Source organism: Leiobunum rupestre, chromosome 2 (genome assembly GCF_980474605.1).
Source record: "Leiobunum rupestre chromosome 2, qqLeiRupe1.1.hap1, whole genome shotgun sequence".
NCBI classification, from domain to species: domain Eukaryota; kingdom Metazoa; phylum Arthropoda; class Arachnida; order Opiliones; family Sclerosomatidae; genus Leiobunum; species Leiobunum rupestre.
This window is the reverse complement of record NC_143385.1, coordinates 56,485,188-56,498,010: the sequence shown is the minus strand read 5'-3', so window position 1 is coordinate 56,498,010 and position 12,823 is coordinate 56,485,188. Positions and strand designations below refer to the sequence as shown.

The window sequence follows — 12,823 nt, the reverse complement described above, 5'->3', positions numbered from 1 at the left end:
CCTATTTCGCAAATCAGATCGGATCAAAGCTTGTCAGCCATAAAATGTGACGGGGAATACTTTGCGAATGGGAACCAACTTCGTAACTCTTACGGTTCTCAAGATAATTTTTGAATGAAATTGAAGACATGGTTCAAGGAAATTAAAATTTGCATAGTCGGTTGACCCCCTGAGCGCTCTATAACACCATAAAATATCAAAATCGTAGCTAAAACACATTTTGAGATCATAGCCCTGGTCCTCTTTAAAGTTAACACCCTTGTGACGAAATAAATAATACATTCATATACATTATTAGAATGATAGTGTAGTTAGCTTTGGGTCTAGGCCAATTTGTTTATTTCGATGGAAATTGTCACCAGCCTAGTGGTCGCCACTCGGGCTTTCCCAATTTGTAATCCCCATTGTAAATATTATCGTCGAAGGATCTCGAAGGTTAGGTTTTCTTGGGTACAAGTGTACCCTATTGTATTCGTAGGCATATTTGAAAACTCGCGTGTTTCCCCGAAAACTTTCCATGTGTCCGATACAGATTGTACAGATGGTAAAAACCAGTGACGTACGCTAACTAATATCCGGTGTGTTCAAAACCAAGAAACTCGAGACTCTTGAAAAACAGTGATTGTTCCTGATCGAGAGAGAGCAACTCATCTCAGCTCAAAGTGCTGACCGCGAAGTTATGTTAACAACTTAAACTAAACGATATAAGCGGTTGCCCACAGTCATGGGCTATGCTAATAATTAAGTGCTATCGGTTGGTCCGGAATATAATAGTGCGGACTTGTGTACGCGACTGCAGCGCCAACATGCCGAGAGAACCAGACCCGTGCCGTGATTGCCTCGACCCGTCGCAACGTCAACAAGTCATGAGATAAGTACTTAAATTAATTAAAACCCACTCGCGAGAGAAGCACGGATTCGTTCCGCTAAGGTGCATTATAGTCTCACTAAGTGCGGTGGGTTCCGTCGGTATCGTATATACTGAAACAATATCGTTTCGTACGATTAAGGATAAATTAGGACATTATTTAATTAATCAATAAACCATCTTACTCTCTGTAACTCAATTTTATAATTTAGCGAACCAGAGCTCTAGGTAACAGATTAAGGTTACGTAACCGTAGGGTTGTAATACCATTTATAGATTTAGGCCCAATTATCAAACAGTAATTTAGCTTTAACTCTTCAGGCCTATCCATTTAATTAGTATAACTCGTATTTTACCTTGTATATTTTTAACAACCAGTGTATTAAATGTATTTGAATATGTTTATCGAAATCCTTCGTTATCAATTCCCATACTTTTAGCAATTAACTTAGTTAGAAAACCGTCAGCGAACTTCACTAGGCTGGTTACCTTTTAGTTCATTAGGGGTAATCAGGAAGTTTGCTACACCCTGTATAGTAAAATAACAAAAAACAATTTAATAGTGTACATAAAACTGTGATTAAAAAACAACTCCATTAATTATGCATTAAGACTTTAAAAATAGTGTAAAATTGTTTTTATAATATAATTTTTATCATAAAGGTTTAGATTTCAGAGTTTATTCAAAATATTACATCATGGCAAATGTTTTGATCATGTTATGTTTAGGGAAATTTTATACATAAATGGATTATTTTTCGAAAATACAAAAAGGTCTAAGTAAGTTTTTGAGGTTACTGAATTGTTTAAAGTAAACAAGAGAAATTTCCGAAATCGAAATTTGGAGAAAGTTGAAATAACGTTCAATGATATCTGACAGTTTCTGTGTAAAACAATTTTGACCACGGCCTTTGAATAGAACCGTATAACATAAGCAATTTGTATATATTTGCTCCATTCTAATAAATGGCGTTAACGTCAATGACATCAATAAATGTTTTGCTAATATCGTAGATGAAACGTGCGAATTTGAATCATTATAGGGTGTAAATTTTGAATTGGTAGGTTCAAAATGAAATCGTATATATGTATAAATATATATCTTTGTTACGAAAGGAATCTATTAAGTTGAACGTTAAAAGGAGCAAAGTATAGCCTTTTAATTTACAGCGACCGCCAAATCCTTTAAAATTATGTGCAGAAAAATTTTGTATTGACTTTTTTAAAATATTCTGTTAATTTAAATGCAAAATTTGAAGCTTATCAAAATCAATTATATAATTAACTGTACTAATAATATCGGCAAAATATCTTTAATTTAAAGTATGTGAATTTTGGTAATATCTTTATAATAACATGGTTCAAAACCTTACAGCCTAACTCTACAGAAATCGCTTAAAATGATTGTTAACCTTTAAATATTTCTGCAGGGAATTAACCTAAGTGGGGGGCAAAAGCAACGAGTGAGCTTAGCCAGAGCCGTTTACTTGGATCGAGGCATCTACTTGTTGGATGATCCTTTGGGCGCGGTAGACACAAACACCGCAAACCATTTATTCGAGAAGGTGATTGGATCCAATGGACTACTTAAAAATAAAGTAGGTTACACATTTTTCAGTTATGATGCTACGTTTAGATTCATATTGCAGACACCGTTTATGCATTCAATTAGTTTTAATCCCGGATACACCTGAGGGCAAAAATGTTTAACTAAAACTATTTTCACGCACACTGTTTTTGTCAAAGTGAAAAGCAACTTTACAATTAATATTTTCATCAAATTAGCCCAAGCCCAGAAAATGATTTAAAGCTTAGAATAATGCCTATAGTCGAAGACCTCATACGAGAGGGGTAATTTCTAAGTACCCGAAACTGAGCAAGATTTAGAATAAAGCTAGCCTTTTATATGTTTTTAAAAATAAGAATAGTTACAGAAATAGTGGTCATAATTATTCAACACGTTTTAAATTTGGGAATAAAATAATTCCACCAAAAGTGGCAAGTTGTCACGCACGCAATCACGCATTTTCACAAGGTATATATTTGTATAATAAGTTAATAGACACCGTCAGAAATGAACCTGTATTGAAAATATACAAGACAATGTTAAAAATTGGTTGTTTGATAACTGATAGGGAACTAGTATTGTATTTCACTTCTTTTTTTCTTTATATGTTATATGATTGTTTCGTCATAAAGGTTTGATTTGATTTTTTTCCAATAACGATACGACCATATACAAGTTTTCTTATTTGGGTCAAATAACATAAGTGTATTTATGTGCAACAATAAAAAAATAGCACCAAAGTAAAACGACAATTTTTGTGTAAAATTTCATTATGATAACAAGAGTGCTTAAGCTTTCATGGAATAACTTAATTTTAAAACTGGTTTCAGACGAGAATAGTCGTAACCCACAATTTGTCACTTCTTCCACATTTCGATGTTGTGTACGTGATGGAAAATGGTAAAATTGTAGGCAAAGGGACATACGAAGAATTGCTCGAGAAAGAGGGTCCATTCAAAGATCTCTTAAACGAGTTAAAGAAAGAAGGAATTAAAAACCAAGGGGTACTTCAGAAAGAAAAATCGAAAGCAGACATAACTAAATATACGTCGAAAAGGTAATTCCAATGTTCTTTTCTGTTCTTAAAAGACTACGGCGAGCGTCAACGTTTTCCAGCAACTTCCTTAAAAGTAGGCGTTCTGCTACATTTTTCAATGAATTATTTGCTTCAATACTGTTAGAAACACCGAACAAAGCATAGATGATCAAGAAACGCACAGACCCGATATCAATTGGTTTGAAATACTATGCTACAGCAAAGAAAAACTCCATTACGTTTTTACCCTCGTTTAAGCGCTTTAATGCTAGTAAGTAAGAAGATTTTTAATTCTTACAAAATAAATAGATAACTAAATAAAGTATTTAAACTTAATTTAATTTGATTGGACACTGATCAGTCCAATTCAAAGTTAAGTTTTTTAATATTAATAAGATAAACACGAATGAAATGTTAATGCTATTTAATGTTTAAATATGTTGACACGAAATTGAACTTTCTTAAAGAATTCGGTTAGACTATGAATCTAATCCTATAGTCATTAAATAACCTATATTCTTTTAGTTAAAAGTAAAAACATTTTAAAACATACACTGTTCATAAAGTAAAGGTTTAACATATGAATGATTCAAAATTCTGAGGTGATACCAGATGAACGATTGTCATTCCTTTTGAAGGTTTATAGGGATAAAGGTCAGGTGATGCCCTTGCTAGCTCAGGGAAGCATCTAGACATTTTTTTGTAAACTGACAATTTACCTAATACTGATAATTTTTTTCAAAAACTGATTTTACCAACTTTGTTATCGATTAAACACATTTTCTAATTAAAAAAAAACTAAGAAAATGGTCGTTGACCTCGTCCCCTGCAGCAAATAAGGGCCAAGGGTGAACTATTCGGTTGACCGATCTTGAATGTCCAATGGATCTTTGACCTGACTCTTTCGTGTTGTTGGGCCGACTTAGTAGGGTCTCCGTGCAGGTCCCAGCCAGCGAAGTAGAAGGCCACAGCCCGACATGCTAGCTACCAAGGTGACACCACCATTTGGTGCTGGATGGTGAACTGCCAAGACTGCCCCACCGGGTGGTGAACGAGTAGCCGGTCCAAGCAAGCGCATTTGAAGGCCACCACCCGGTAGTGAGCTATCAAGGCTGGTGCAGGCATGCAGAGTGGGGAATTCTCAAAGCTGGACCACTTCTGCTGGTGAATTTAAAGACTTGTAGAAGGCAGCAGTCTTTTTGTGTATTAATGTTTGGCAGTCAACTCTTTCCCACCTGCAGAATAATCCTTTCTGACAGTCCCCGCTTTTCGTTGGGTGGTGAACTATCAAAGCTAGGCCATCACTGGTGGAAAACGTGTTAAGTTAGTGGTGACAAGATACAAACTATAATCCCCTTAATTAAAGGCTTATGGAAGGCAGCAGCCTTTCTTTGCATTAATGATATAAATTCAGCTTTTCCCCACCACCTGCAGAAATAAGGAATTATAATCCTGATTGACAATCACCGCTTATTCACTACCTGCTCGAAACGCGTACGCTTCTCCGATACTTATAATAATCAACTAGCCTAATACCCAAGGCACCACCCTAGGCCTTAGTCATAGAGCGACTTTTAAAGCCTTTAATTCAGGTGGCCGGGTTACAATGCGTACTTATGTACTCCTTATACCGTAAAAAGACTGAATCGATTAAGAAATAAGAAAAACACATCGTTTTAATATGCAAATTAGACTTAAATTTAAACCACTGATTTCCCCGGTATTATAAAGTGGGGTTGTGAGATGTTAGAGCGGTGATGCAAAACCCTGCTTTTACCCAGTTTGAACGTACAGTGCTGTGGTGACGTAAAATGCAATGGCCGAGCGACAACAGTGGATAACCATTCGAATTCGAAGAAGATTCAAGTCAAAAAGAATAACCCAACAGGAACTTTGTAAGAATAATCCCTGTTTAGTTTTCTAGTCCTTTTTCTCTGGGGACAATGTATTTATTTTACTTTTGAATTACAGGTATAAGAAATCGAGAGTCGTTTATTTTGAATTCTTTGACTGGCAGACGAAAGATGAGAGACCGTAGAAAATAGTTAAGGAAGTGGCAGTGGGTTCACTCGCGGCATGGGTTTTTACCTTTCGCAGGTACAGCATTGAACTCCTTTACGGTCCCTTCTTGAAACATAGCAGGTTAGCTTTTGAACCCATTTTTATTGGTTCTAAATTTAACCAAAAGGTCTCATATTGCACCATTTGAAAAGGTTCCATATTGCACAATTTGAAAAGGTTCCATGTTGCACCATTTGAAAAGATTCAATATTGCACCATTGGAAAAGGTCCCATATTGCACCATTTGAAAAGGTTCCATATTGCACCATTTGAAAAGGTTCCATATTGCACCATTTGAAAAGGTTCCATATTGCACAATTTGATAAGGTTCAATATTGCACAATTTGAAAAGGTTCAATATTGCACAATTTGAAAAGGTTCAATATTGCACAATTTGAAAAGGTTCAATATTGCACAATTTGAAAAGGTTCAATATTGCACCATTTGAAACTGTTCAAAGTAAAACCATTTGTAATGGTTCATATTAGAACCAAATAAGGTCATTAATGGGATGCGTAAGTTTGAACCTCAAAAGACTTTATTTTAAACCTTTTTCATTAACAGTGTAGCGGTGCAAAGAAGATACGGTCTTTAAAATATATTGACCTAGGCATTTCGGTCTACCGTGCCTTTACTAAAAAAATGAGCCACATTCCTTGGTTAAATAGTTTTAAATACCGGAGCTAAAATTGCTTCCGACGTTTCGAGTGGTGTGTCCATTAAAGACGCGTTAAAATCTCGGGGAAAAGAAGCGGCGAAAGAAACATTAAGAAGAGCTGCTGAAGCAGTGACTTAGCTGACTGGAAATGGTTGTAAAAGGAAACGTAAAAAGTCTCCCATCATGAGTTAAGTTCGAACGAGGAAGAAGAAAATACATTATCTGCTAGAGTCTGATATATTCTCGAAGTCATCCCAGTTCGCAGAATAGCATCAGCTTGGAACCTTACACTCAAACTGGTATAATAATCCAACATCGAACATCAATGAAAACCAAGCCATTATCTCCTTTATCACCGAAAACTCAGGTACATTGATCTTAAAAGCACCCTACTTCAAGTTCAAGTGCAAATTTTGAAACTAGATGGGACTTTACCAAAACCCAATATTCATGACAAAATATGCTAAAGAAAACTTATTATTAACCAGTCTCTTTAGCAAAATCCAAGTATCATAAGGTGACCCATCAGTTACGTCATGTCCTCAACAGTACCCTTACAAGAGCATGATTCAAACTCTTGACTAAGGGCTGATTTCAGCCCCTTGTATCTCCTCAACCACTCAGAGTAACGAGACAAGCAATATACCATTGGAACGACCAGGCGCATACGACAAACATACAATAAAACTAAAAATCTAGGGTTGTTATGCTAATAATGCGACGTAGTTCAAAGATAGACAAAATGTCAAAAACAATTTCATCGTCTTCTTCTTCTACTTTCTTCTTCTTGCACACCGCTCTACAGCAAAAACGACTTATCCGATTTGCATAAAAATTGGCGACCACCTTTTTTTCTCATTATTAAAATAGATCTTGCAAATCATTAAAAAAAAGCCACGCAAGGTCTAGCGTATTTGATGCCAAGTAGCGTGATATGCGGTCTTTTCTTTACCAAGAGTGTTATGAACAGGCCCATATAGAACTACTCCATTTTTCTAATGTTAGACCTTGTCCATGGTTTGATTTCACTACGTTCCTGGGCTGAGACATTAGGACATAGTGTTGGACAGAGGACCTTGCGAATTGTGAAAAGAACGGGAGCGTTCGTCTCGAATAAAATATTCGGAGCATCATTGCCGTCTACAATTAGCGTGATTTACTATTCCAAATACCAATCTTTGGTTGAAATCGACCAGATGCAAGCAGTTTTATTCGATCACAGCTTTTAATGGACTCACAGCAGCTTGTAAAAATATCCAAGAACGACCCGTACACAAAATATCTGCGAATAAACTTCCAAATAATGTGAAAACGTATCCTACGGTTTACATCGTGTACACTAATACGTCCAAAGGGGAAGGAGTACATTAGTGTATGATTTATCTTCCATTGTACATTCTTCGAAAGTTTCGGGAACTAGCCTGGTTTGTTTAAATTTAATTATCTTATAGAGCGAAACAGCTTAACTGTGTCGTATATTTATGTTCAATTGCAAGGAAATTCTAGTAAGACTTGCGGTGGCTATTGCGTATATTTTGCTTTTAAATTGTGTTGGAGGATAAAATTGTTTATAATATTGGAAAGATTTTCTGATAACCAAAATGTAAACGACTGTATGATATCCGAATTCATGTATAAAAATATTCAATAAATTTGTCTAAAAAAATTATTTTGCTTTATTACGATAATGCTCATGGGCGAGCGTCGAAAATATTACGTTTGTCATCGCAAGGGTTAACACAATTTGATCTGACGCACATTTGTCACAATATGTTTATTACTGACAATCGGTTTCATGTCCGCGACCGTCCGCTCCAAGCACTTGTACGTTATTCTATCGCCTTTGAATGAAAAAATAATTTGAATATTCTAAACATTGCTCTTTATTCATTCAATTGTGCATTTACAAGATTGATATTGTTATATAACCACTCGGCACATATGCGGTATAAGGAACGAAAACATGGGTCCATCGTCATCTAGTTCAGCCGTTTAGGGGCATCCCACTCCATTTAAGTCAATAACTTCGCGTTGTAAAAGTGCCAATAAAAATATACCTTTCTCCTTTCCTTTACAAAAACGTTTTCGTAGCCTCGGGTAGCCTTTTTCACGCATGCTTACAGTTTGGTGTATGACGTAAATCCCTGACGCACGGTTTTTGCCCCATCGCTGTAACATTGTCCTCCCTATTCGCCACTTAAATAATACCAGGGAAATCAGTGCTTCAAATTTAAATCTAATTTGCATATTACAATGTTGTTCATTTCTTAATTCGTAATTTACACGGTCTTCGTACGGTATAACGTGTACAGCAGATTAGGATAAAGCTGGGACTGTCAATCAGGGTTATAACTTTTCATTTCTGCAGGTAAGGGAAAAACTGACATATCATTAATACGGAGAAAGGCTGCTGCCTTCGATAAGCCTTTCATTGAGCGGATTACCGTTTGTATCTTTTCACCACTAACTTAATACGTTCACCACCAGTGATGGTTTAGCTTTGCTAGTTCACCACCCAACGAAAAGCGGGGACTGTCAATCAGGATTATTCTGCAGGTGGAAAAAGTCAACAGTCAACCATTCATACATAGAAAGGCGGCTGCTTTCTACAAGCGTATAAATTTACCACCAGTGGAGATCTAGCTTTGTATGTTCACCACCCAGCACGACCCGGTGGTGTAGCTTGGTAGTTTACTACCGGGTGGTGGACTTCCACTGCGCTGGCTGGGACCGGCCACTCGATCTTCACCCAGTGGTGGAGCCTTTGCAGTTCACCCTTCAGCACCACGAGGTGTGGGATTCCACTGCGCTGACTGGGTCCGGCACAAAGACCCTACTGTCGCGTTTTTTTACGTATTTTTTAAAACAGTACAATTGTTGTTATGTATCACAAATGTTAAGAAACATTTTCATTTTAGATTCATAATTTTCGTTGTCTCACAATCTTAATTTTGCAATTTATCTTAAAGATAATTGCTTAGATTTTCTATCAGCGTGATTTAGATGATTTGTGTGGATATGAACTGGCTTATTAGTCGCTATTGTTACTAAGAAACAATAAAAACAAAAGGTAACTGGTAGAGTGATAAATAGGGTTAATCAAGGACATTGATCCGTAGACCGCAACACGTTGATGTCCACTCGGACATATAATTTTGATTGCTTTATATATATTTTATACTAACCTGATTTTAAAAAATAAAAATTATTGGAAAATTCAGGGAAGAATCTTTTGGAAAAAATGGTGAGGAAATCGTTGGAAAAAAGTTAATTTCAGAGGAAAAAAATACTCAAAGTAGGGTAAGTATTTAGTAAACATTATTCATCCATTATTTATCTCTTCTGTCTCTTCGGAAGTTTCCTACTACATTTAAATAATCTTGAAACGTATTTGAGCAGAATGATTGTCTAATGATGACTATCAATTAGGTTAGTTAAGCCAATCGCTAAACCTCTTTTGAAACAACAAACTTGATAGCCTTCTGTGCAGATCAATTCACCAATCTTTAAAATCTGAAAAGAAAAAAGAACTGGTCATCTAGCTTCAAAAACAGTTTTCTTTGGAATGGTTTTTTACTAACAAAGCCATTATCCACTTCCGGCATGAGACCTCCGAAAATCCGGGCTCCATCGGTTGCTGTAGTGCGCGTTCAAAGGATGGTGAAAATGGTAACTATGGAGCTAAAGTTTTCGGAATTCCGGTTGGAAGTGGGTAAATGCTGTTGACCTCGCTCAAGGCAGTAATTTCTTATTTAGGGTACGATGTCTATATTACCTTTGATTTATGGCACAATTTCGGAGCTCAGGAATAGAAACTATTAAAGGAGCGGGTTTTGTATCTGTGTATCCTAAATACAGAAGGGAATATAATTTTTATTTTGACTGGGTGAGGTTTTATTTATTAAATCTCCTTTACTGATAACTCGGTAAAAATACTAATATTCTGCTTCTGTTGCTGAAGTTGCTATTTTCTTTGTCGATAAGTTTTAAACCAATATTTTCAGAATCCTCTTGGCATACACGCTAAATTAGAAATTCACTGCTACAGTTCTAGTTGGAAATAATATATTCATGCTCGTAAACAGCAGCTAAAGATGTGGACGTTTTTTATTGCTATTAGCGAGCGTCATATTGGAGCTAAAGGAATTCCTATAAACGTTTTTCGGTTAATACACAAATTAGAAACACAGGATCAACCAATGCCTACGTTATTTATAGAGGCCGATGCGCGCTTTCTCGGTAGCAGGCGACACATCCCCCCCTTACCCGTAATTTTATAATGGTAGATTGCGCTGTTTGCCAAGCCAAAATTTAAAATTTTTAAGAAATTCGAGCCAAACGTTTTGGGAGATCTACAGTATAGGAATATTTGAAATTATAACTTTTTTGTTCTGAAATTTAGTGTAGTAAACAACATTACATTTAATATAAACAAACACTAAAACGTATAGTTTGACAACAAACAAGACAAGATTCTAAGTCATTTTGAACAATTAGGCCCCTTAATTCTTCTGCTTCTAAGCCGAGGCTTAGCCACGGCGCTACACAATTGTTGCAGTTACAGTGCCTTTTTAAATCGTCAACATCCAAATTTATTTCTAAACGATTAGTTTGATCAACTTGCCTATTATTTAATTCGGCCTGGGAGTATTCTGGTTCGAACTATTACTCGAGCGCAGTTCATTTCCAACAAGTATCATGCACGTCTCTGGCTGTTTACATTTGAAGGTTCGTCTGCTCAGAGAGCCGACTGCGATATAAAAAAACTTTGCCTGACACTACTAGCGGAGGTCAAGCGACCCCCGCTCTTCCATCATCTACGTCTCACGTAAATAAATTTCAACTAAAAAATATTCCTCTCTCACGAGTCTCTCTCTTAGCCATGAGATGGCGTCGCCATAACGTCCGTCCGTCAGCACGCATGAAGCTACGAGCGCTTTCAAAAAATGGCGCTACCCTAGTTCTCAATTTTCGATTCGAAAATAATTAATTTTAAAATTATGAATGATTTATAATTTTTTTCGAATATACTAGTATATTGCTATTTGAACGGCCTTTTCAAGGAACCTAACATTAAATTAGGGTGTAATTTTCCTTTAAATGGGGTTCAACGTTGCGCAAGAATAGATATTTTTGATTTTGGGGTTGTGAAAGACGTGTGTAAACCGGCGTTCGCACATTTTTATAACGAAAACGATTGATTACAAAGTCAGTAAATTTTCTGGTCGTAACGGTAACAAAAACCAAGTGGATCTTTCAAAATTTTATTCATCTGCTTTTTAATCTCTAGCAGTCTAAAGTTACTTGCCTACACTAGCATTTTGTATTATTTTTAATGTGTACAAACAAGAATGTATTTATTTATACTTAGGGAGAATGAATATGTCGAGACTATCGGCGGACACGTTGAGCCCCTAACCCCGTCCCGCTAAGGGGGGGGGGGGAGGAGGAGGTCTTATTTTTTGCGTCCTCGCAGCAGCGTAATCGCGTCGAAAAACGTCATTTTTAAGAACCAATGAGATTGCAGTATTATTTGTTTTTATTGAAGCGGAGGAGCATACGGGGGGGCCCCAACGGGTGGAATTGGAGAAACGCTAAAAATAATCTCGACATATTCATTCTCCCTGAGTATAAATAAATAAATTCTTGGTACAAATAACTAAAATATATTATAGTATTAAAAATTTAGTATATCCATAAATAGAATTTTGCCGAAAATTTTGCATATAGATAAATTAGATGTAAGTAAGACCACCGTTGCAAGTTAAATCGTTATTTACAAGGATTTGAACGTTTAAACTCAAACGCGTGATCGGTAAACACGTACGTAGCGTTGTAAATAAAGTTTTCAACGGTGCATCAGTGCTTTTTCTTTTCATCTTACAGATATCAAATGTGTCCTATGTTTAAAAACACAAAATAATCGACTTTATCTCAACGTTTTCAGGTATAAATTATTTTTTCCTATTGTTTTTCAGGGATTATTTTCGGTGGCATGGCAATATTTTCAACTCATTGGTTTAAAGAGCTGTTTGGCCATTTTCTTTGGTTTTTCTTGCGCTTATACTTTATCTGTGGTTTCAAATTACTGGTTGGTGCTTTGGACTGCAGACAGTCAGTCTTCAAATGCGGATCAGAGCAATGCCACTATGTCCAAAATTAAGAGACTCTCAATATTTGGAGCAATTAATCTGGGGCATATTAGTATGACCTTAGTATCAGGAATCTTTTTACTGATTTTTATGTTAAACGCCGCCGTTAAAATGAATCGAAAACTACTAGAGTCAGTTCTTCGATCACCGTTAGCCTTCTTCGACACCACTCCAGTTGGACGTATCCTCAATCGCTTTACATCTGACATCCAGGAAGCCGATCAAGGAATGAACATGAATTTGCTGATGAGTATCGCATTTGTATTTCAGACAGTATCTTTATTAATAGCTGTAATGGCTGAAATTCCATTCTTTGCGTTGGCCATTGTGTTTTGCCTAGTGCCTTTTATGCTTATTAAAGTAAGAACCAATTTAAATCTAATTAATACCAAAAATTTGACCCGTAACCTTCACCCCATTATAAGAGTAGTTTTTGGCCATGAATATTACAAGAAAAGTAGTTTTGAGGCATAATAGTTCA

General features: G+C 36.2%; 1 protein-coding gene across 2 annotated transcripts in view; it reads left to right on the top strand.

Moving 5' to 3' along the window:
- The window catches only part of LOC149958488 (ATP-binding cassette sub-family C member 1-like), a 129,861-nt gene that overhangs the window by 68,912 nt on the left and 48,126 nt on the right, over positions 1 to 12,823 (top strand). For both annotated transcript variants that reach the window (XM_090165895.1, XM_090165893.1), the window contains 4 exons: positions 2,299 to 2,466; positions 3,266 to 3,492; positions 9,412 to 9,490; positions 12,169 to 12,702. In XM_090165895.1, the coding sequence (XP_090022021.1) occupies positions 2,299 to 2,466; positions 3,266 to 3,492; positions 9,412 to 9,490; positions 12,169 to 12,702 (1,008 nt within the window). The remainder of the gene's footprint in view (positions 1 to 2,298; positions 2,467 to 3,265; positions 3,493 to 9,411; positions 9,491 to 12,168; positions 12,703 to 12,823) is intronic.